The sequence below is a fragment of the Xenia sp. Carnegie-2017 genome, unplaced genomic scaffold (genome assembly GCF_021976095.1).
Source record: "Xenia sp. Carnegie-2017 unplaced genomic scaffold, XeniaSp_v1 HiC_scaffold_1, whole genome shotgun sequence".
Lineage (NCBI taxonomy): Eukaryota > Metazoa > Cnidaria > Anthozoa > Malacalcyonacea > Xeniidae > Xenia > Xenia sp. Carnegie-2017.
Genome location: NW_025813402.1, coordinates 6,878,183 through 6,901,049, shown reverse-complemented (window position 1 = coordinate 6,901,049; position 22,867 = coordinate 6,878,183). Strand labels below are relative to the sequence as shown.

The 22,867-nt window shown below is 34.3% G+C and overlaps 4 protein-coding genes and 3 long non-coding RNA genes across 12 annotated transcripts; 2 read left to right on the top strand and 5 right to left on the bottom strand.

Annotated features, from left to right (window-relative positions):
- Positions 1-351: 351 nt before the first annotated feature.
- LOC124436315 lies at positions 352-1,772 on the bottom strand. Its single transcript, XR_006945329.1, has 2 exons — positions 1,456-1,772; positions 352-676 (listed from the first exon to the last, which is right to left on the bottom strand). It is a non-coding gene; the product is annotated as an uncharacterized LOC124436315 (long non-coding RNA).
- On the top strand, positions 670-4,570 carry LOC124435991. The gene is made up of 6 exons (XM_046985947.1): positions 670-1,287; positions 1,687-1,959; positions 2,108-2,512; positions 2,699-3,167; positions 3,280-3,342; positions 3,616-4,570. Exons 1-6 carry the CDS (start codon positions 1,209-1,211, stop codon positions 3,947-3,949), a joined length of 1,623 nt encoding a protein of 540 aa, XP_046841903.1. The 5' UTR covers positions 670-1,208; the 3' UTR covers positions 3,950-4,570.
- On the bottom strand, positions 3,255-3,650 carry LOC124436243. The gene is made up of 2 exons (XR_006945284.1): positions 3,563-3,650; positions 3,255-3,467 (listed from the first exon to the last, which is right to left on the bottom strand). It is a non-coding gene; the product is annotated as an uncharacterized LOC124436243 (long non-coding RNA).
- Positions 4,571-5,443: 873 nt separating the features above from the next.
- On the top strand, positions 5,444-9,078 carry LOC124435463. Of its 4 annotated transcripts, XM_046985652.1 has the most exons (8): positions 5,444-5,763; positions 6,334-6,603; positions 6,957-7,361; positions 7,536-7,660; positions 7,847-7,919; positions 8,242-8,431; positions 8,545-8,607; positions 8,706-9,078. In XM_046985652.1, the coding sequence occupies exons 1-8, from the start codon at positions 5,685-5,687 to the stop codon at positions 8,950-8,952; spliced, it is 1,452 nt and encodes a 483-aa protein (XP_046841608.1). In that variant the 5' UTR covers positions 5,444-5,684; the 3' UTR covers positions 8,953-9,078. The 4 variants fall into 4 exon arrangements, with proteins under 4 accessions (XP_046841608.1, XP_046841408.1, XP_046841553.1 ...); XM_046985452.1 differs by having other exon boundaries at positions 7,536-7,919; XM_046985597.1 differs by having other exon boundaries at positions 5,700-5,763; positions 6,338-6,603; positions 7,536-7,919.
- Positions 9,079-9,820: 742 nt separating this feature from the next.
- On the bottom strand, positions 9,821-15,792 carry LOC124435755. Of its 3 annotated transcripts, XM_046985800.1 has the most exons (7): positions 15,418-15,791; positions 13,271-13,501; positions 12,393-12,791; positions 11,848-12,201; positions 11,277-11,766; positions 10,327-10,421; positions 9,821-10,219 (listed from the first exon to the last, which is right to left on the bottom strand). In XM_046985800.1, the coding sequence occupies exons 1-6, from the start codon at positions 15,488-15,490 to the stop codon at positions 10,352-10,354; spliced, it is 1,617 nt and encodes a 538-aa protein (XP_046841756.1). In that variant the 5' UTR covers positions 15,491-15,791; the 3' UTR covers positions 9,821-10,219; positions 10,327-10,351. The 3 variants fall into 3 exon arrangements, with proteins under 3 accessions (XP_046841756.1, XP_046841696.1, XP_046841813.1); XM_046985740.1 differs by lacking the exon at positions 10,327-10,421 and having other exon boundaries at positions 15,418-15,792; XM_046985857.1 differs by lacking the exons at positions 10,327-10,421; positions 15,418-15,791 and adding an exon at positions 14,306-14,362.
- A 1,553-nt stretch (positions 15,793-17,345) lies between these two features.
- Positions 17,346-17,956, bottom strand: LOC124444415. The gene is made up of 2 exons (XR_006947951.1): positions 17,678-17,956; positions 17,346-17,608 (listed from the first exon to the last, which is right to left on the bottom strand). It is a non-coding gene; the product is annotated as an uncharacterized LOC124444415 (long non-coding RNA).
- A 667-nt stretch (positions 17,957-18,623) lies between these two features.
- LOC124444395 (G-protein coupled receptor 143-like) lies at positions 18,624-22,793 on the bottom strand. Its single transcript, XM_046995007.1, has 8 exons — positions 22,466-22,793; positions 21,160-21,278; positions 20,883-20,971; positions 20,609-20,701; positions 20,368-20,474; positions 19,452-19,557; positions 19,246-19,339; positions 18,624-19,048 (listed from the first exon to the last, which is right to left on the bottom strand). Exons 1-8 carry the CDS (start codon positions 22,695-22,697, stop codon positions 18,743-18,745), a joined length of 1,146 nt encoding a protein of 381 aa, XP_046850963.1. The 5' UTR covers positions 22,698-22,793; the 3' UTR covers positions 18,624-18,742.
- Between the last annotated feature and the right edge of the window lie 74 nt (positions 22,794-22,867).

The window sequence follows — 22,867 nt, the reverse complement described above, 5'->3', positions numbered from 1 at the left end:
GATAACGTACCAAGAAAAAAAGACATTTCATATCATTGTGCGACCATCGGCTTTAAAGAAATACCCGCACAAGAATTCACTTAAATATTTGGCGGCATTTTTGTGTAAAGTAACCGTTTTACAGGCTACGCACATACTCAAAACAAAGTTTTAAACATCTATTTTGGTATTAACATGGGAAGACTCTCCCTTCCAGCAAAAATACACACCCTTTGATCCAGACTCATGACATCCTATCTGCTCAACCCTTCTACTCTTTTTTTTACATCGTTTCGTGATGTTTAGATGAATTATTTATCAAATTTAGTCAAAATAAAAGTTAATATTTAGTCAAAATCAAATAAAATCAAATTTAGTCAAAATATTTGTTATAATTTTTCACATAAAAATATCGCAAGAATTAGTTAATTATTATTGAATGTAATTTAAATTAAAAAGTAGGTTTATGAGACAATATACAATGTCTGACAAGCCAGTGGCAAGGGGTGGGAGTTTTGGCCGCCTATGCGACTGGGGTATGCCATAATACAATTCGATTGCCCTTATCACGGTAATCCTTTCTGCAAGTAGACTATACTGGCTAAGCCTCTTTGTCAAGCAGTTCCTCAAATGCTATGTGTCAATGGCAGGGCGAGACCAATTGCCGAGGCACATGGAAGCTTTCGAAACAGCAGAACTTTCGATAAAAAAGATGAAAACGATTTTTTAAATGATGAGAAAAGTTTTTTTAAATATTGGAGTAATTCTGTATTAAAACAATCGCATTAATTATGGGCAAGCAAATATTCATGATAAACTGTATTTTTAGCCAAGTTTAGAGATTTAATGCTTGACTTAAACCGAGAATTTTTTAAATGCAAAGTAACTTGACTAAGCTTGGCACATCTTGTATAATAAATTCGGCTTGCATCACTTCCCATGGACATAAATCATATAATATTTTGAAATTTGATATTACTATACAAAATCATGTAATTGTGTGAAGGAAGAATTAAGCTTTTTCTATATGGAATACCATTAGCGCAATTTTGTCCTCGTTTTCATTCTGTTTTACGTATTTTACTTTCTGCGTAAACATGGAGGCAAAATGTTTCCTATCCTCGTGATATTTGAGGCTTGTGGTTAAAAGTCGTGACCTTATAAGTGCCAGCGTCGCAAACTACAACTTGACGCCTTGTGAAAATTTTGATTTGGAAATTTGTAGCCGAATGGAAAATGTAGGGTTTTTCTTGTTACGTGTGAATTCAATCATGCTGCTTGTTGAATCAAACAGTCTTTTGTCGGAAGGTAAGAAAGTTAAACAATAATAATTGAATTGGGCAGTACAATGACGCAGTTTAACACAGGTATACAAGCTTTTACGATTTTACTTTAAGCGTATCACGTCCTGAATAATAGTAATATGTACGATATTTTATTTCGAAAATTAAAGTGCTAAGAACAAGAACAACATACTTAACAAATTCAATTGAAGTAAATCCAAAGAGCTGTGTTTTGAATGCGATACAAGACGATACAAGGATGTTGAAAACAAAGTTGACTCTTGTTATGATGGATCAATTGTACCGACCAAAATATAAAACCGGTTATATCACTTGCACTCAAAGATGTTACAAAGTTGTTCGTTTGTAAATATGTTTATCCGTAAGGCGTAAGATACAAATTTCAGATACAGATTTCTTTCAGCACGTTGGCCTACAGGTGAATATAGTCTACCGAAACCTAAAACAGGATGTCCAGATAATTCCTGGAAAGAAGGATGGCTAAGACAAGAAATGGAAAATGATGACATAAATGACAAAATAAATGTCAAAAGTAAATTTTCTTCAAATTTTCATATGAATGCAAGTATTATTAATGGAACTGAAGGTGGACAATATGAGATTATTGACAGAGAATTTTGTACAAAGAATTCAATATTCAGTGGAAATAAAACTACTTGGAAATACTGGCCAAAAGGTGAGTTTGAATACATATAATTACAATGAAGACAAGTCTAATAAACTACACTTGTTCATCCTCATCCATTAAGACTATACTATAACTGCAGTTTCCTTACTTTGTGTTTGCATTAAGTTAAATAAAGCAATAATTTGTTACTTTGCAGGAATGTATTGTATTTACCAAAAGAATGATTGTCCGTATAACATGGATGAAGGCTGGATTCAACTTGATGACGAAGATAATTTTGGTGGTATAAATCGAAATAAGCATAGAGGAATTTTACCAAAGTTTTCACAGAGCATCTCCAATCTGGGAGCAACCAGACTATTTTACTGCTGTCAAACAGAAGGGCAATGGTACAACCCGGTTGAGTTGCCCACAGAAAAACCGTTTTATTTGTTACCTTACAAAACGCCCAACTGTCAGCGCATCTTGTGGACGGTCAGCTCTCTCGAATACATTGTTTATGATACTGAGAATGATGTGAATGGAGATAAGTTCTTTGGACATCATGTATACACAAATAAAGTGAAAAGCTTACCAAAAATATTTTACTGTTATTACGCAGGTTTGATAAATCAACATTATTTTCAGTGTTTAAAATAATATTTCTTAAAATAATACTTAAAATAATACTTTTGTGTAATCTGACATCACAGTTATGCAAATTAAGACACTTCATTCATTAAAGAAATAAAAAACTTTCAATAAAGAGTAAATGAATGTAAGATTTGATTTATTTTGATTTTTTTAGGATGTCAGTATGAACTTCATGGAAATACTGGATTGTTCAGTTCACCATATCTCAACAACTCTTTTTCCGATTTCCATTCTTGTTCATGGGCAATAAAAGTTAATTTAACTCTAAAAATTTCTGTGGTATTTAAGCAGTTATTTTTTCCTAACTGTCAACATAATTCTTTGGCAATTTATGCTGGACAGAGTGAAAACAGTTCGATGCTGTTGGCTGTATATTGTGGCAGAAATGCAACTTCTCGTGCCCAGATAAATTCCACAACGAATGAATTATTCATTGTCATGAAACACAGACAAACTAACAGTTCAAGGTCAACAAGGTTTGGTTTCGATGCCCATTATAAAACAATTTCAAATATTAGAAGCTCCCGCAGAAAAGGATCACAATTATTAAAAATACTCCTACCAATCCTTGCATTGGTGGTCATTGTGAGTCTTGGTGTCGTCTTCTTTGTATGTTTTAAAAGGTGAGAAAGTTGTGTGTTATTATTAGTAAAACATAGCAACCGCATGCGTGTCTGTTGTTTACCAAAACCTGATGACAATAAAGATTCAAACAAAATTTTCTAATTTTTGTAGGTGGAAAAAAAATCAAGCTTTGCAAGAGGACGTTGCAGACAAGAATATTTCAAATAAAGACATGTAAATCAGTTTTATGATTTTGTAATCTCTTGATCAAAGATAATTCTGGACTTGCATCAGTAGCATGCAACCAATCTTATGTGATTTACCAGACAATCACGTTTTCCTTCGCTTGCTGGAGTCCACTATAACATGTAGAACATTTTCTTTTTATAAGACCTTAAGCATAGCTGCTGATGTGAATAACAATGATAACATCAATGACTTTCTACATACTTACCATTATCATGTAATTCATCACTGAGATGTGTTTTTTTTCATTGGTTTATATAGGTACGATACTCCCAATTTATCAACTTCAAAACAAGATCAATATGGCGATGACGACGTAAACTCTTTAGAAACATCAAATCCGATCTATGCCTCGGAGTTCAGTGATGGATATGCAACTATAAAAGATTTAGAGTTGTTTAATGCAAATGAAAATGTATTGTATGAGCCTGGGAATCCGCAAGATAAAAGTTTGAAAATTGACAATAATTACTCGGAGTCGTTTAATGCAAATGGCAACACGCTATATGAATATGAGCCTGCAAACCCACAACAGGACAAATTGAAAATTGGCAATGCAGGAAAATCCCGAGGGTCAATTGACATTGAACAATAACCTTAAATCAATGACCGAGCTCGAGTGCTAGATTACTATTTTCAATATCTGACTTAGTTTATATTTTGGTTGTTTTTGAACAAGAGGTGAGGTATGTGCATGCAAATGCGGCTAGTTTTGCGCAAATGAACATGGACAATAGTTATTAAAATTAACAATATAGATTTTAAATGTATTTGTATTTTGGGGCGTAGATTATTATGTTGCCATTTAGCTATATTTTGTTTGATATTTGTGGATTGAGGATGTGCAATTGCCAAAGGAAAGATTTTGGTGACTGTGAAGCTATTCTGGACATTGATTGAAGATGACGGGCTGAAAAGAGTATTTGTGTCAGTCGTCGGATTTGTTTGAAAAGCAATGGAATTCTGTGCAAAGCCACAACAAAGAGAATAAAGTTATGTTTAATGTATAGACCCTGTCGAAGATGAAAAAGATAGGAGAAGTAAAATTTACGCTATCTAGCTAACATGAATTCTGCTTAGATAAACTTAATTTTTTAACTATTGATTTTATAAACAGAAAAAGAAATACGTGTGACCAGTCACTTTAAGCTTTATTGAAATAAATGCATCATCCAGCAGGCCTCACGAAGATATCTGGAAAATACCAAAATAAAAACGATGTGCGAATGTTAGCATACGAAATGTTTCGAGCTTGATCAAAATGGCGTCGAGACGTTTTTCGTGTTGGAAGAAAATTTTCATTTGTGGAATTTGTTCCATTGATTCATGATAAGAGGTGTTTGATTCAAGATTTGAGTGTATCAAAAAAAGTAAAAGGTATTATAGATCAGAGAAGAATAAAAATTGAAATAACGAGAATTGTTGAACTGAGCAGCGTGTATACAACCGGTGAACCCTGTTGAAGGGTTGGGATCAGTTTTTTAAGTGTGGAAAGTATAATGTTATACAATAGTCAAAACGTCACAGTACACCAAAGTCCAGGGGGTTGCGCCTTAGGGGAGCAGGGAGCTATAGCGTCCCCGTCGGGGAGTCTTAACCCCCCGTCAAGGGAAATTTGACAATTCGTCGGGTAATGGACAAAGAAAAAATATTTTCTCCATTCTTGATTATGGCAGTTCGTTTGTAGTAATATCAGCATTCAGCATCGGCAATAATCTTTGTGTTTTACGATAAAAAGACACAATTGTTTTCATGGTATGCATGATTATTATCACTATCTGTACATGCATAAGCCCCTTTTCAAACATGGCATTTTACATGCACCGAATGCATTAAAGAAAAAAGAAAACGAGATAAAAATTCCATTATCTTTTGTTTTAAATGCACTCGGCTCATGTAAAATATGACGTTTGAAACAGGCCTAAGCAATGAATTGGCAGCCGAGAACACTCATGCTTAACTGTAATATTGGCTGAGTGCATTTTGCATGTGCGCGACTAAATAAACTTAATCTAAAAATTTCAATTTTGAAGTCAGTTTTGGGCGGTATATTATTTCAACTGTTTTGAAATTTGATATGATTGCGTCAAATCCTGTATGAATACATTTGAAAGGTTGCTTTTATTTACAGTTAACAACATTCGCAATATTATTTGTCTTTAATTTTGCAGAATGGTTAGAGCTTATACGTTGTACTTTCTGTATCGAAAGCGAGGCGAAAACTGCTTCCTATTTTTGCGATATAAGAACTTCGTTGTTTAAAAGTCTTGACCTGTCAAAGCCAACGCAATAAATAGCAATCAATTTCATGCGTCGTAATTTTCAGCTGAATGGAAAAAGTGGGATTTTTCTTGCTAAATTTAAATTTTATCACGTTGCTTTTTAAATCAAACAGTCTTTCGTTGGAAGGTAAGAAAACATTTTTATAATATTTGGTGTAACAGTAAGCTAGTTTAATACAGGGAACTACAAGTTCTTGTGCTTGTATATCATTTCACTTGTATAACATCCTGAATGGCAGTAGCATCTTCATTCTTTGACTACTAAAATGTGCTACGAGTATCATGGACAATTATTATAACTAAAAATAAATGTTTCGTTCATATTGACGTGCATTGTTCTTCATTTCTCTCTAATTGTTTGTACAGACATTTCTCAATGATACATTTCAAATTTCACATCATACATAATATGCCAACTGCTTGCGTGCAGTGGCCTCCCCAGGTTGTTCAGACAAGAGGAGACAATTCAACTGTGAGATTTAAATTGGGGCTTGAAGGCACGATTGATATTTTACTGTATCCAAATACTTGAGTGCAAAGAAGATGAAGCAGTAATGCTTAACTTTGATACATGAAAACAAATAAAGATACCTGTCATATATATGATAGATTGATCGATGATTGTCAATCAAGATCACTGTTTGCACCAAAACCAGTTATAAAATTTGACAGTTTGATATCTTATTTTTTCTCCCAGCAAGATGGCCAGCAGGGGAATATAGTCTACCGAAACCTAAAACAGGATGTCCAGATAATTCCTGGAAAGAAGGATGGCTAAGACAAGAAATGGAAAATGATGACATAAATGACAAAATAAATGTCAAAAGTAAATTTTCTTCAAATTTTCATATGAATGCAAGTATTGTTAATGGAACTGAAAGTGGACAATATGAGTTTGTTGACAGAGAATTCTGTACAAAGAATTTGACATTTGGAAATAAAACGATTTGGAAATATTGGCCAAAAGGTGCAAACTTAAATACTAAATAATTATTATCTTTTGCTTAAAATTTACATTTTTAATGGTTCATCTTTAGAATTTTGGTCGTTGTAGAAACGTTGTTAACTAAGAAATTTTGTACTGGTGGATAAAAAATATACTTTATCATTTCTAATTAGTGAAATGTTATAAACTTGATCAAAACTTCATTCTATAATGCTTAATCAATCACAATTTTTAACATTTTACCAAAGGCGAGCTTGATTTTTACAATACACGCTGTTGATCCTCATCCATTAAGACTATACTATAACTACATTTCCTTAACTTCACATTGATTTGAATTAGATTAAATATAGTATTTATTTGGCACTTTGCAGGAATGTATTGTATTTACCAAAAGAATGATTGTCCATATGACTTGGATGAAGGCTGGATTCAACTTGATGATGAAGATAATTTTGATGGTGTAAATAGAAATAAGCATAGAGGAATTTTACCAAAGTTTTCACAGAGGATCTCCAATTTGGGAGCAACCAGACTATTTTACTGCTGTCAAACAAAAGGACAATGGTACAACCCAGTTGAGTTGCCTACAGAAAAACCGTTTTATTTGTTACCATATAAAACGCCCAACTGTCAGCGCGTATGGTGGATGGTCAGCTCTCTTGAATACATCGTATATGATACTGAGAATGATATGAATGGAGATAAGTTCTTTGGACATCACGTATACACAAATAAAGTGAAAAGCTTACCAAAAATATTTTACTGTTATTACGCAGGTTTGATGAATCAACTTTATTTTTCAGTGTTTGAAATAATATTTTACGCTTTTATATAATCTGACACCACAGTTATGCAAATTAAGACACCTCCTTCATGCAAGCAACAAAAACTTTCAATGATGAGAAAATGAATGTATGATGTATGATATGATTTATTTATGATTTTTTTAGGATGTCGGTATGAACTTCATGGAAATACTGGATTGTTCAAGTCACCAAATGTTAACAATTCCTTTTCTGATTTCCATTCTTGTTCATGGTCAATAAAGGTTGATTCGACGCGAAAAATTTCATTGGTATTTCATCAGTTAAACTTGCCGGATTGTCAACAAATTTTTTTGGCAATTTATGATGGGCAAAATGCCACGAGTTCGATGCTGTTGGCTGTTTATTGTGGCAGAAATGCAACTTCTCATAATGAGATAAATTCTACAAGAAATGAATTATTTATTGTTATGAAACTTGGACGAACTACAAGTAGAAAAAAATCGTCAACTGGTTTTGGCTTTTATGCCCGTTACGCAACTTTTGCAAATATTAGGAATCCTAAGCCAGGTAAGTAACTTGGTAGCTTGCTCAACTGAACTAAGCAAGGGTATCTGTCAGCGATGATGTTCCATTTACGTAGCACCATATATACGTTTTGGCCTTCCGAATTGCACAGAGGTTGTAGTAAAGAGTTATGATACAACGAAGTTTAAAAACACTCGTTATGATTCTTTGAGGAATTTATCTTCAATTTTTGCTCTTTTGTAATGATCAATTTTACTCGCTTGTTGACAACTATTGACCAATCATTGTCAACAGGTTAGCGATGCAACAACACAGTTTATTTTTTCATTTATAATTTTATAAACAATTTAATGAAACATTGCAGTGACAACAAAGAACACTCTTTCCACTTCATCATATGTCACAAATGGAACAAATGGCACATATAGAAGTCAAGAAGAGAATATGTTTGACGAAGAAAGAAAGAGAAAGCCATTATTAAAAATACTCCTACCAATCCTTACATTGGGGTTTGTTGTAGTTCTTGGTGTCGTCTTCTTTGTTTATTTCAAAAGGTGAGTAAACTATTTTCAAATCATAGCAACTATATACTTGTTATTTATGTGAGCGGAAGACTAAAACGCTATAATGATGATGATTTAATGCAAAATTTGTCAATTTTTTGTAGACGGAAACAAAGTCCAGCTTTCCAGGAGGATATTGCAGACAGGAAGATTTCTAATAATGAGATGTAGAACAGTTTTGTGTTGTCCACAAATAATGATTCTCCCTTACAATTATCAGTATCAATTCATTTTTGGAAAATGTGTTTTTTAATTCGTTTATTAGGTACGAAAATCCCGATTTTTTAACCTCAAATCAAGATCAATCTGGAAATGATGACGTAAATTCGAAAGAAACATCAAATCCAATTTATGGCTCAAAGTTTAATGTTATATATTCAACTGTAAAAGATTTAGAGCTGTTTAATGCAAATGTGAATGTCTTATATGAGCCTGGGAACACGCAAGAAAACAGTTTGCAAATTGACAGGGATGACCCAGAGTTTGGCAAAAGATACTCAAATGTAAAATAATTAGATATGTATAGTGCAAATGATAATATATTAGTCTGCATATCTTTAAAGAAACAGTTTGTAAAATGGCAATTAGCAAAGATGCTAAGAGTTGAATTGTACAATGAAAAAACTTGATAGTTTGCACGTTTGTAGTGAACTGAGCATTTCTTCTGACATGTTTACGAATGCGCTCGATATTGTAAATGTGAGAAAAGAAATAACAGCAAAGACAAAAATACTATAGTATACGCAGAAAATGCTAGAAATTATGAAGTTTCTTATGAAGCTAATGATTTTATTAGCTTTTTAGCATATGATGTGGACTAAGTTAACTATAAATCAAGTTCTCTCATTTCAGTGATTTTACCATTCTCTCATTATCTTTCATCTTTATACATTGCATATATTGAGTGCTCTGCTGGGGACGTGTAAGATATTTTTAAGTGTGGGTGATAGGGATAATGAGGACAGTATGATTTATGTTTCCCTTCAAGCGGAGAGTGATTAAAGCGAGTTACATCGTCTTACGTCAGTATTTCATTCATGATGTGCATGCTCGGAAAGATGTGAGAACACTGATCATAAAGCTGAGTGAGTTAAGTAATGGTCTGCGTCATACTTCTATATTTATTTCAAAATGTTCTTGTGTATGGATAAGTAGATAAAAAAGTCTCCATAAGGGTGCATAAGGTCCATAAGGGTGCAAGGGTGTGCACCTCTGTCTGAGCTCAGAGACTTAAATAGCTTGGAAATGAAAATATCATAGTATAACGACATTTCCAAATCATGCATCCATTTTTGAATGAAATCTTGGATATGCTCTTGCACTGTATACAAAAAACCTTTCTTTTACCTGGAACTAAAAAATTGTGTACTTGTAACAATATCTGTAAAAGAAATTCTTTTCATAATTTATAAATATATATATAATTACAATTCTTTCATAATATGCTTGTACAATAAGTAACTTATGCTGAAAATCTATTTACATAAAGAAATATATTTCAATAGTTTCATTGAATACATTTTTTATAAATTGTTTTTCGTTGTTAGGCATTTCGATGATGGTCTGTGACGTATGCAAGAGTACGTTTGGAACATGCGCCATTCATATAATATTTTCTCGAAATTGTAATTTTGATGGAGTAATATAATAAATGTCCTTTAAGGAATTAGGTTGCGATCATAATAATAGACGATTTATTATGATAAAAACTTTCCAAGCATTCCGTTGTTTGTGAGTAGCAAATCTGCGAGTTCACGCCCACTTGGATAATTTCTTGCACTAAAAAACAAGTGAAAGTCAAATGAACTCTGTTCTTTTACTTCCACCACAAAGTACACCATAAGATTATTGTATAAAAATTCAAGAACCTGACTTAAGTTACAGACCTAAAGAGAATTTCGATGTTGTGCATCAAACGTACTGAATGCTGTTTTGGCATTTGTTTTTGTGATGTAGATGAAAACATCTCTTCTTTTTGCGCCTAAAAATGGTAAACTTGTGTGTTAAATTAAAAATTTCATGCGTTATTTACCGCATATGCTACAGTCCATAACTAAAGATGGAATTTCATAAACTACAGGCCGTAACTTTAGATTGAATGTCATATGCTATCAAAGGCATCGGCAAGGAAAGGCGGACTTCTCCCTCCCTAACAATTCCCATTTTAAGGTCTTTAAGTATATTACTATAAAATGTCAGTGATATCAAACAATGCGTATTTATGTAAGTGACATTTCTAGGGTGTTTTGTTCTCCAAAAATAAAATTCTGCCCTTGTATGCTACAGTTAATAACTTTTGATAGAATGTCATGTGCTACTGTCCCCAACTTTATTGAATGTCATATGATACAGTCCATAACATTACTAAATCTCATATGCAACAGTCCAATCCATAACTTTAGATCGAATGTCATGTGCAACAGTACAAAACTTTACTGAATGTCGTATGATACAGTCCACAAATTTATCAAATGTCGTATGCCACAGTCCATAACTTGCGATCGAATATCATACGCTACAGTCCTTAATATTATTGAATGTCGTATGCCACAGTCTTTAGCTTTGGATGCCACTTCCTGTGCAACTGATGCAAATCATGCTATGGTACATAACTACAGATGAAGAGGGTGTAAAGGCACTGCTCCCACAAATCATTCAGAAAATAATTTGTTACTCTAAATGTTTACTGTTTGATTTGTTTATCTGTCCCCCCCCCTCTCCCCCACAAATGCAATTTGCTTTCAACACCTTACAGATGCGATCTCATTCCCCACATCCATAACTAAGGCAAGGACCAAAAGTTACATTTATTAAACCATTATCTTAAAACTCTTACCCATTCCATATACAGAGCACTCCAGTCACTACAATAAGGAACAGAGCCAATAAAGAACAAGTTCCAACAATTATGTATATTGTCTTTCTTTCTAAAGAAAAGTGAAACTTTTTGTCTAAGACATAATTTTTTTCAGTTGTGCTTCTGTAGTCTTGAGTAGTCTTCTTTATTTGATTTCTAACTGAAGATGACGGTATGGCTGGGATTCGTGTGTCTAAGTCAGGAAAAGTGTTTTGAAGCTTCGTGGAAGTATCGCCTGATGGCACTCGACTCGATGTCGTCTCCTTGCTCAGCATTGTAGGTGACCAAAAAGTTGATGTTCTTGACTGATTTTCAGTACTGTGTCTTGTTTTTAAGGTATAAGATGTGGTTTTAAGCTGGGTGGATGTATCACTTGATGGGACTCGACCCGTTGACGTGTTTTCGCTGAGCACCGTAGGTGACAAAAATGCTGTTGTGCTCGACATATTTTCACTAGCCAAAGAGGATTCTACAAAGTAAGAAATAAAACCCAAGAAATTAACAAAATGTATACAAATGCTATGAACGTGACGTGAGTTGAGCAATTTACCTTTGGAAAATGTTTCATACTTTGCATGAAATTTCAAAGTATTTCCAAATGCAGAATTGTTGCCAGACTGAAGAAAGATGATAAGATGGTTTGTTGCTGACTCATATTTCACTCCAGACGTGGCATTTGCACCACAAAACCTTACAGCTTGGACTAGCGTGTTGTTTCCTTCGTAAATATCCAAATAGTTTTCGTGGCAGTTTGGTATATGAAGCGTTAAAAATTCCAGCAAAATATGTCGAGATGAATTAACGTTTATCGACCAAGAACACTGCTGGAAATTTGGATAGGAATTATTTGCAAAGTTTGTCGATGAAAATGAGCCATTTTCACGTCTCAAGTCATGTTGGCAGCCTATATTTTATGAAAATAATTGTATCTTTTATAACATAGTTGTATTTACATGTAGCGTTGAAATGAAAACAGGACACAGACCCAAATATAACAAACCACAAACAACAGAAAATTCTCATACAATAACAATTAAAATGTTGCAGAATCTTGAATAATTACTAGCTTTCCTTGTCTAAAAAATTATACATTACCTTCATAATAACAATAATAGACTTTCAGCAAGCTCTGAGACAGTTCCTCCAAGTGAGCATGAGCTCCAGTATATTCATCCCAGTTTTGATTATCTTCAGTATCGTAAATAATGTGCTCAAGAGAGCTAATAGCTCCTTTCACTCTTTGGCAGTTTTGTGATCCATAAGGCATTAAGTAAAAGGGATTCTCTGTGGGAAGTTCGATTGACTGATACCAACTGCCAGCGGTTTTGCAGCAAAAGAGTAATCTTGTGAAGGGACCAAAATAAAGTCCGTCTGGTAAATAAAAGTAGTTATGAATTTTGTTTGAATTGTTGGTTTGCTCATCAAAGAACTCGATGTAGCCCTCTTTCATATCAGGTGGACAGTAATTGGAGTTTCGATAAATGCAGTAGGAACCTAAAAATAAATGAACAGAAAAACAATGATTTTACTTCATCATCGTTCAGCACCATAACACCTAACCGCCCATCCATAAAAGCAAGGTTGGCTAGATATTTGATGGTATGACCTTTAAGAATGGTAAAAGGATATTTATGCCTGTGACGTCTTATGAAGGCAACAACTTCCTCATCATTATCTTTACACCTTGGTGAACATATGTTCACGATTACGGAATGCAAGAAATTTTTGCTCAAACACTCAAACCATCTGTTTTCAACTATGTGCCACGCCTTGTATACCTGTGTCTATTTTCATAGGTGACGTCTCAATGTCTGAAGGTGCACTGCAATAGGTTTGTGACACTATGCATCCGGGGCACACCTTATCTAAGTTTCACCCGACACCTTTGCCGAAGCATGCATAAATAGTGTCTTAAATTAACTTTCTAAAATTACTAATTGCGAGATCAAATGAATTATTTGCGTCAATTATACCTTTAGGCCATGGTTCTAGAACATTTTCGTTAAGACTTGTACAAAACGATCTCTTTATATCGTTGTTTCTTAAATTTGCATCCATGTGAAAGTGCGTGGAAAAGTTTGACTCTTGTCTGGCGTCATTCTCTAAGTCTTGAAAACGCCAGGCTTCTTTCCATGTAAGACTTGCAGTGTTCGGACATCCCGACTTTGGCTTAGGTAATGTATAAGAGCCCAGTGGCCATTCAACTGAATTAAAAAGAAAATAAACTGTAATTTCACCTAAAGAGCGTCAAGAAAATATTGAATTACGCATGCGTAGTTGTCTGTAAGTCATTTTTTTGAATTTTTTACCAAATTATGAAGATATCGATTTATTTCAGGACGGAAATTTGGGAATTTTAATGGTTTAAGGAAACTGTTGAGTTTGAAAAAAATATTACGTAGCAGACGCAATTGTCTTCGAAATAATTGAAGTGTTTTATCAAATAGCAAAAAAACTGTTCGGCAGTCCTTCGATCTTTTCATCTTGGGGTTTTAAATAACGTTGCCTTCAGCAGAATTAGCAGCTGCAAGGTTTTAGTGGCTTATCACATTAAACTTATTGTTTTAAAGAAGTTGTCGAAGTATTTTAAACCAATGCATGCATGTTGAGGTCATTCAACGATAATATCGTTTGATATAACGAGCACACACACCAAAGCACACGGTTAGATACAACAACAGGCTAGTTGAAAATTCCAAGCTGAGGTTTTAAATGAAGCATTCAAGTCTAATGTTTAGAATAAATTTGAGGAATTTGCATGGCATTTTAACAATAGCTGTTCTCAATCGGTAATTATCTTTTTCTATGTACATGCACATAGCACCCTCAATACATGTTAACTTGTTGGTAATTTACACATGGATGTTGAGTAGTTTGGAGGTATTACTTTGGGAGTAATTAGACAAAGCCAATGTTTTTCAGTGTTGCTTTGTGGAGTATGAATGATATGCAAAATAGAAAATATAAGGTCAAATCATAACTTAAGTCACATCAAACGTAGCACTTACAAAGTTGCTGTCAAGCGAGACTGCCGTAGCTCCACTGGACATTAAACATAAATGCAGTTTCGGAATTTCATCAAAATATAAGGTATGTACCCTCAATACAATGCGTACCTACAGAATCTCAGACAGTAAAGTACAGTTGGTCTTGTTGTCAAAACATTTAACGGCCTACAATGTATGACTCAGATGCGAAAGTTTGCTGACTTTGCTCAATATTTGTGATATTGTGAGACGAGTTACAAATGCTAAAGATATATGTGGCATTTCCTGTTTCACAAAGAAAATAAGGAAAACTACATTAGCCATAAAGTTGTTTTCGGAGCAATTAGTTAATGATGTCTTTATCGTGTTTGAACAGACATTTCATTCTTAGCTTACGAAAACAACTTAAGTTTTAAGAAACAAGGTTGTTTTTAATATTTGAAATGTATGATAGATGCTGCCGGACTAGGGCAATATCATTTTCAAGCAAGAATTAGACACTCAGTGAGCGATTGTTAAAAGTATTTCGTGAAAAGGTCGAGAGTTGGTGCATGTGACATCCACTAAATAGGCCGTCATGCTCGAACTATAATCAAAGCAATACACAGAATTCCAATGCCCAGCATGTAATCATATAATGCGTTATCAGATAAAACACTTTAACCCTTAAATGCAATAATCTTGTATTTGCTAAAATTGTCGTTCAACTCTTAATAAACACATCAGACCATAAAAATCAAAAAGTAATAAAATTTTCGTGAAAAGTTTATAGTCATAAAAAGGCGAATTTGTTTACTTTAATACTAGTTGGGATCCTTGAGGATAATAAAGTGAAAGTGGTATTTAGTCAACATTAAATGGTGGACATAATAACAACTAATAGTTATCTACTCGGTTATTATATTCAATTCAATAACACGTCTCCAGAATGCATATTTGTCAAATCATGAATAAACAAGAACAAAATTAGAACGAAAATTAAATAAAGAACTGGTTAATTGGAATAAAAGGTGTTTATATTTATGTAAAATGTTTTGACTGTTTGCCTGTGGTAAATAAATAATCAGAAGTAGCGAGAGCACTGATGTACTCAGATATATGTTGTGCCCACGTAGTCTGGCAGATATACTAACCTCTTGAAGTCAACATTTCCGATACCAATACTTCGTTCAGCAGTAATGTAATAAGTATCTTGGTGTAAAACATTTTAAGTCTTTTCTACTTTTTCTTCTGCCTGTCTGGCTGTAAATGTCTAAACTCACCGGTTGTTATAATCGGAGTGATTGTGATCACGAAAGTGTGGCGAAATAAATGGCTTTATTGACAGTCACAGTCACACTGAGACAGTCACACTAATATCTGTAATTTGAGATAGAGTTGCTTGAAGTGATAAACTCGAGCGTGAGATGAAATTAGAAAACAGATTCAATCAATGATCCCACACACAGTTGAAGACAAATGCCGTAAAAGGCATGAGTAAATCTTTTTGTGTAGTTATCGCCGGACAAACCTTTCATAATTGAAATTCTAGCAGATTCCAATTATTCATATTGTTTAACAACGAAATAAATAATTGGCATTACAATAATATTATATGATTGGTTGTGTCCGAGTTACTTGAATAATTTACTAAAACTACGAAGTTATGAGCTCTCGCTGAGTTCCCTTTAATTATAAACAATTAAACTGCTAAAGGAGGTACAGATTCTGAAGACAAAAGGATCAAAAGAGCTTTTTGTAACACAAAATTCCTTTAATTGCACGTATTCTAAGTAAGTTTTCTTTCACTTAGGCAAGTGTAAATTACCAACTTTATGGTCTCTCCCCCTGGCATTAGCTTTTGAAACACCTAGCAACTTTTCTAAACCCTTTTAACAAAAGTTTTAAGAAGATTTATAATAACGTAAATGGTATTTTAAATGTAAATGTATATGTATCTTATATACATATGTATCCTTTTGTGTATCTTTCTGGAGATTTGGGAAGTAATAACACATGTTTAGGTAGTTTTTTGTTTTGATAGATGAACAGGATATCATTAATTTGTTTTGCTGGTTTGTTCGTCGTATTAAGGCTTCCTGTGTTAAATTCTGAATGAACAAATTACACAATCAAAAACCCACTGTACGACAACTCACTGCTGTGGAGTGCCATAAGTGCTTGGGAAGCCATGGTAATCTGGGTGTCCGGACATCCACAATTTTTGGATTGTGGGCGTCCCTTATAGAAAGGACACCCACAAAATTAACTCTTTGCTTAAACGTTTGTGATATATTTAATGCCATTTGCTACAGGTGCAGGTAGTGTTCAATGATGGAAACAGAATAAACATAACTAATCTCAAGCAGTTTGAATACTAGTTTAACTATAGTGGGTGAGCACATAGTAAGCATAGAACACCCACAACTTTTAAAACCTTCCAAAGTCCTTGGCTGTGGTGGTACGTATTTTATAGGATTGCAAATATTTTTTATCAAGCATACACATGTTTATAAAACGCCCAAGTGCAACACAAAATAGTGTTGTTAAGGTTACATAAAAGTCTTTGTTTTCAGAGCATTTTAGCGGTTTCACAGACAAATTTGTGGAATTCTAGTGCGCCCACGCGGTATGTCGGCCATTTTCCGGCTCATATCAAATAAAAATTTGCCTATAGATTATAAACTTAGGGAATTTTTGTTAGGTATGGAATGATAGACCTCCTCCTTCTCAGAAAAAGTTGTCGAGTGTTTACACGAGAAACTATAAATCTGATTGATGTACAACGTGCAAAGTGGAGAAACAAAACCATCATCAATCCTAATTCTGCCATGGCCACTCCTGAAAGTCGCTTGTTACTAAAATGTGCACAACTCACAAATTTCGGTTAACAGAAAGGGGTTTTTTCTTATCTGGAGTAAAAATAGGAAAATTATAACTTGGCCCATAGATGGTTGCATCAACTCTTGGTCTACTTACTATCTATACACTAATTGCTAATCCTCTTAATTTGTGGAATGTATGGGAAAATGCAATCTTCTAAACTAAGATAAAATTATTTGGAAAGAAACTTACGCTGAAATAATTGCTTAGCATGCAGGAAAATATACACAAAGAGTGTATGAGTTTTATTCGTTACGACATTTGATTTACGAATGCAATTTTATTCATACACTGGTTGCTCACTGGGCCGATCAGTTGATTTCCATAACACGTTGAAATGCTGTTAAATTGTTTGAGAAATTGGGTTGAAGAAGCTGCTTTCGGTCGTAGCGGTAACGATTTAATTGATATCTATACATCCATTCCACGGCGTATCAACTCAGGTGTAAAAACTATTCATACCTGAAAAGAAACATACAAGCCACTGGTAACTAAGGAACATATTAAACAGATACAACTCTGAATAAATACCATGATACGAGAGTTGACAAGAAATGTCCCGTCATTCGATGAAAAGTTGTCTCCTTAGGGGCGTCGATCAAAATTCAGTCATGTCTCTCATTGCTCCTCTCTTCTTTTCTCTTCTCATCTCCTTGCGACAATATTGCTATATAATGTCAACTTAAAAATGTACTTCGTTGATGTTACCTAATTGTTCACCTAGGAACTGGTCAAGAAATAATTTTAGTTGAAAATTGTGATTAGCAATTTATTTCATCAAGTGACATTATTGGTTGTGAATGCGAGTGAAACAACTTGAAGGAAGTAAACAGTTCTGTTCAGTAATGATTTGTAAAAAATGCGTGAAAACAGTAAGGGGTTTTTTATGTTTTAAAAGTACTATAGTTAAGCAGGCGGCCGAGTTCAAGGTATCATGGTGCATATTCACTTGAGAGATGTTCAGAAATGTTTTGTGGAGAGTTTGTGTTGGTTTAGTGGCGTAATTAACTTTCTGCCCGTTTCATGTACACTGCCCTTGGTCTGTTTTAGGGGTTGCTTTTGTTTTTTCAATACCCACAGTAAAATTGAAGATACAGTTTGGTGAGCAACTCAAATGAATGTTATGATGGTAGTATGCGTGAAATTATTTTGGGGGTCTTTCATGTGAGGTATAGTGACTGTAGTGTATGTGTGTAGTTAAGCCTGTCGTAACAGGCTGCATTCATTGACCTACTTAAGAACTTAAGTATGATAAACTAAGTTGAAACAAAAATATTGCCATAAAATCACCGTTTCTAAATTAGCATAACATTGGAATCTCAAGTCACCAGATGATAGATAAAAATACTTTACCAACGTTTCTTCTTCCATACATACGATAGGAAAAAACATTGCAGTTTTGAATCTTGAATCTTTTGACTCCCCCACCCCCTCCTCAGCAAGTATGAGCACAAAAGAAATGGAATCAAAACACATATTGTCTGTAATAATTATACTCTTTTGTTTAGGTCTTCATTATAAATGTGATTGTGTACTAACCACAATATTGTAAAACGTTTCACAAGAAATTTTGTGGCTCTACTACGTATGGTCATGCTATTCACCCAGTAATCTGCTTATATAAACGTAACGTGGACCGGTTTTTGCTATCTTGGTTTCCGGTGGGATAAGCGGCCTTTCTTCATCATGACTTGATTCTGAAGCAGTGACTCTTTGCAAAGTCTGATTTTTAGATCCTTTTGGAGGAAAACTACGACGATCCGCTCGGTAAATGCCCCAAGAAGGCGTGATGCGTACAGGGGGTAAGGAATTGGGCATGGGTCGTGTGTCGGTTGGAGTCACTTTAAAAGCACGACGGTACAGAAAATAGTTAAAAAATCCCTGCAACGGGTTCAAGCACGCCTGTCAATGAAATATCGAAAAGATTTAAAAAAAGACATTACAGCATGAGTTTTAACTGCTGGGATTTTTCAGTGGGTTGGCAATATGCTGGCGGCATGATGTTTATTCAGGCAGTCCATCGATATGAGTATGTAAGATAAGAGTATGATACGAGTACAAAGATGAGAAAAATATCACAGGGTAGTTTCCGTACTCACCTCCGTATACCAAAATACGGGAGCAATTTTAGTGCTCAAGATCTTCTTGTACATGACGTAGTATATCGTGACGGAAACGATGTTAGGCAGCCAACTGTGAGAAAAAACCCAGAATGATATCAACTTTAATGGAAACAGTTTCAGCAAAAAAAACTTAAGGCGAAGCTGCATGACTAAATAGCACCAAATATTCGTGAAGATCTTACCAAGCAACGAATGCAGTGACCATCCAGCAAAATCTTCTTCGCATTGTATGAAGTGCATTTCGATGATCATCATTAAAACTGCCAGAAGATCGTAGTTTCTTTTTTACTATAATAAGAAAAGATTGGTTAAGAACTGTATACACAACACAAGTAAGGTAGTGATGTTCAAATATACAACAGCCTGTATGATACAACAAACCATGGACATATATGTTGTTCATTTTTTGTACATACAGTATGAAATCTGTGCTTCAATACATCAGTTACATTATCGAAATCACTAGTGTGTTATAAATTCTAAAATCTCTTAGAGATTTCAATACGCGATACTGGTAGCTATGAAGGATTAGGAGCATATTGACAAAAAATAATAGCTTGAATAAATACATACAGTAAGAGCATTTATCCTAGAGGTTGGAATAAATGGTTTTAAAGCTGCAGGAGTTATTTCAGCAATAGATCCATGTGACATTGATGTAATTTCTCAGGCGAATGGACAAAAGAGTGGAAAATAAATAGATTGCTTGAAAAAATTCATGCATTGTCAGAGCGTCATACAAAATGCATGTAATTTAGCGGATGAATGGTAGTGGATACTAGCATTTTTCTTTTTGAAATGATATCTGACTTTCGAAATGCAAGTTAAAAATTGTCGTTCAATTCCTAGGAAAGTGCTTACCTCTTAAAAAGAAACGTCTTTTGAGGTAATAGCTATGTCAGTCTTCTATTTTAGCAATTGTAATAACTGTTGAGGTCGATTATTGTTTAAATAGCTCCCACAGTTTCAAAACCATTTCTTTCAAGCGCCGTAAAATGTAATCACGGTGTACATCAAATGGATCTTCCGTGTTTGCTGAATTCTCGAAAGGCAAATTGACAAATTTGATACTCGACGTTCAGAAAAAATAAAACTTACTTCTGCCGTAAGTCACGATGAAAATAATCGGATTCGCAATCACAATAACCATTACAGGCGTGTAAGATAGCAGTACTCGAGAAAAACGACCGTAGAATTCTTCACATCTAAACAACAGAAAATGGATCTGATAAATTAAGTAAAGCTGCAGCAATTAAGAGGAAAATGTGTTACTGGGGGACAAGAGAGATGACATAACAAGTTTTGGCAACGAACCGTTTTACTTCAAATGCATGCTTACACGTGTGGATACTCTCCAAGATTAACAGCTTCAATGATTGTGATAAGCTCCACAGGGATTCCCCAAGCAAGGATGTGATAAACGACCATTGACCTATAAAAAATCCAAGAAAAATTCAGCACCATTTTCATATGAGTTCCTCCTTCATATGAAGCAACAGATGAATAATACTACAACAACGTTTTCATAGGAAGAACGGAAAACTACTAGCTACAATAGAACTTGTGAAAATTTTTTACATCACTAAACGCCATAAAACGTTCTGTCTCCTCACCACTCTTTTTCATATATTTGAGAACAAGCATCGACAGCATAGAAAAGTGTCCACAAATAAGATGACAAATAACCAAACATCGTTATAATCTACGCATAAGGAAAAAGGTGATAAACCCATCTATCAGAAATAAATGAAGAGAAACTGAATCATGAAACAAAACATTAAGCTTGATTTCGTATCAACAAGATGTTTTTTCTGTTATATAACGACAAAGAGCCCGCCTCAAGAGTAGTCCCAATGTTTTTTCTCTGTCATATTACGACAAAGAGCTAACCTCAAGAGCAGTCCCAATAGGTTCGTAGATACTGTTGTGTTGTGGAACGTAAATTGAGGAATCTTCTTTTTGTTTTGGTGGTTTCATCACAATTAAACAAATGGCTAGAGCGATTACACCTAAATACAAGACAACAATTTTACACTTTCAATTGCAACAAGCTTTTTACACGTAAAAGTAAGTTATACGTACAACAATTAGTTTCAATTAAATTTTATTTGTTCAGATTTGCTTGTTTTAAATGAGTAAAATGTATTGTTTTATTGTATAGCTGCTTAAGATCCACAATGGCTAAAAAATGAAAAGAAAACAAACTGAAATTCTTTCAAGCCCAAAGCTGTGATTTTTAAGCAATCCTCTTGCTTGCTGTGACAACTGAGGCCCACACTCAACTCGGGGGGGGGGTAACCTCTCACCTGGCCTGTATACCTACATACATATGAACCCTTATGTACCAATGAATTCCTAATCCAATTTATTTTGGCATCTGCACTTGGGTGCAGTTTCACTACTTGGCCGCCTTGTTTGAGCAACCCACCACTGAAACAAAATATACTTCATTCATTGTATGTTGTAGTTAATCCTGTCCTCACTAGCAGCATATAGGTGTAAACATAAACACAAAGTTAGGTTTATGTGATTCCTCCATTAATAAGTTATTGCAAACTAGAAATGCTCATTAGTAGACAAAATGCACAAAAAAAGTACTTATGAATTATAAGCTTCACAACTTGAAATCATATGCTCTCACAACTTTGATATCAAGTGAAATAGTCAAATGTTTAAATTTCCATTGATTTACCTAGCTACACATACTTTCAAACTCGATTATGAGTAATAATACAGATTAGGAGATAGTTGCTCATATGAAGCATACAAGTAGTTTATGCAAACTTTAAGAATGTTTCCTACTTTATCTAAAAATGATTCTCAACAAGATCGAAAGATCATGTTTACTGTAACACAAAATGAACCTTGTTTTGTTGTGACATAATGTGTAAAGACCTGTCACCAACTCATTATTACAACCAAACAAACCATTCATGTTCACTATTTCAGCTAGGTAAACTTAAATCCAACAACACAGGTATAATTGATCCCCAAGAGAATTTTTCAAAAACATATCTTTGAATTCTGAACAATGTTGTTCTTTGGAATCAAGTTTTTGTGTGTTCATCTTATGCCTAACTTACTTCACCTGCGCATATTGGCAGTGCCAACATCATACAAACAACATGTATCAATACCAAAATCATCATAACAAAAATACAAAGAACCATTAAAAAAAAATAACGATGAAACAAACCGACGCAGGAGATCAAATCAGACACTGCCAAACAACGAATGATATCAGGGTTAGGAAAAGGCCATCGTCTCTGTCGGTTTCGAAATTGTCTCATTGAGCAAAGTTGGAAAGCTGCTCCTGCAAATCCCAAAATAGCAGTAAAGATACATATTCCGCTAATTATTTGCCGTTGTTCGTCACGAAGTAGAGTCTCAGGTAGACAAAATATTGATCTGTCTCGCAAAAACGCCATGAAGTACTTATTTTGAATCTGCTATTTCAGAATCTGCTATTTCAGAATCTGCTATTTTCGTAAAGGCCGGAAGACAAATGACAACACAACAGATACGTCACGCAAGCGTTATAGGTGATAGCATGTGAATACTGTTTGTTTAACAGCTGATGGACCACATACAATGATAC

What these genes read in the sequence shown, in the direction of transcription:
- LOC124435991 (XM_046985947.1), top strand. Translation starts at nt 1,209, where the DNA reads ATGGAAAATGTAGGGTTTTTCTTGTTACGTGTGAATTCAATCATGCTG. An exon ending in AAACAGTCTTTTGTCGGAAG is followed by an intron (nt 1,288 to 1,686) that starts GTAAGAAAGTTA and finishes GATTTCTTTCAG; the next exon opens with CACGTTGGCCTACAGGTGAA. An exon ending in TTGGAAATACTGGCCAAAAG is followed by an intron (nt 1,960 to 2,107) that starts GTGAGTTTGAAT and finishes GTTACTTTGCAG; the next exon opens with GAATGTATTGTATTTACCAA.
- LOC124435463 (XM_046985452.1), top strand. Translation starts at nt 5,685, where the DNA reads ATGGAAAAAGTGGGATTTTTCTTGCTAAATTTAAATTTTATCACGTTG. An exon ending in TATTAGGAATCCTAAGCCAG is followed by an intron (nt 7,920 to 8,241) that starts GTAAGTAACTTG and finishes GAAACATTGCAG; the next exon opens with TGACAACAAAGAACACTCTT. An exon ending in AAGATTTCTAATAATGAGAT is followed by an intron (nt 8,608 to 8,705) that starts GTAGAACAGTTT and finishes TTCGTTTATTAG; the next exon opens with GTACGAAAATCCCGATTTTT.
- LOC124435755 (XM_046985740.1), bottom strand. Translation starts at nt 15,490, where the DNA reads ATGTTTTACACCAAGATACTTATTACATTACTGCTGAACGAAGTATTG. An exon ending in TCTAGAACCATGGCCTAAAG is followed by an intron (nt 12,792 to 13,270) that starts GTATAATTGACG and finishes ATTTATTTTTAG; the next exon opens with GTTCCTACTGCATTTATCGA. An exon ending in CTATTATTGTTATTATGAAG is followed by an intron (nt 12,202 to 12,392) that starts GTAATGTATAAT and finishes CATAAAATATAG; the next exon opens with GCTGCCAACATGACTTGAGA.
- LOC124444395 (XM_046995007.1), bottom strand. Translation starts at nt 22,697, where the DNA reads ATGGCGTTTTTGCGAGACAGATCAATATTTTGTCTACCTGAGACTCTA. An exon ending in CTATTGGGACTGCTCTTGAG is followed by an intron (nt 20,972 to 21,159) that starts GTTAGCTCTTTG and finishes CCTTATGCGTAG; the next exon opens with ATTATAACGATGTTTGGTTA. An exon ending in CAAATATATGAAAAAGAGTG is followed by an intron (nt 20,702 to 20,882) that starts GTGAGGAGACAG and finishes GATTTTTTATAG; the next exon opens with GTCAATGGTCGTTTATCACA.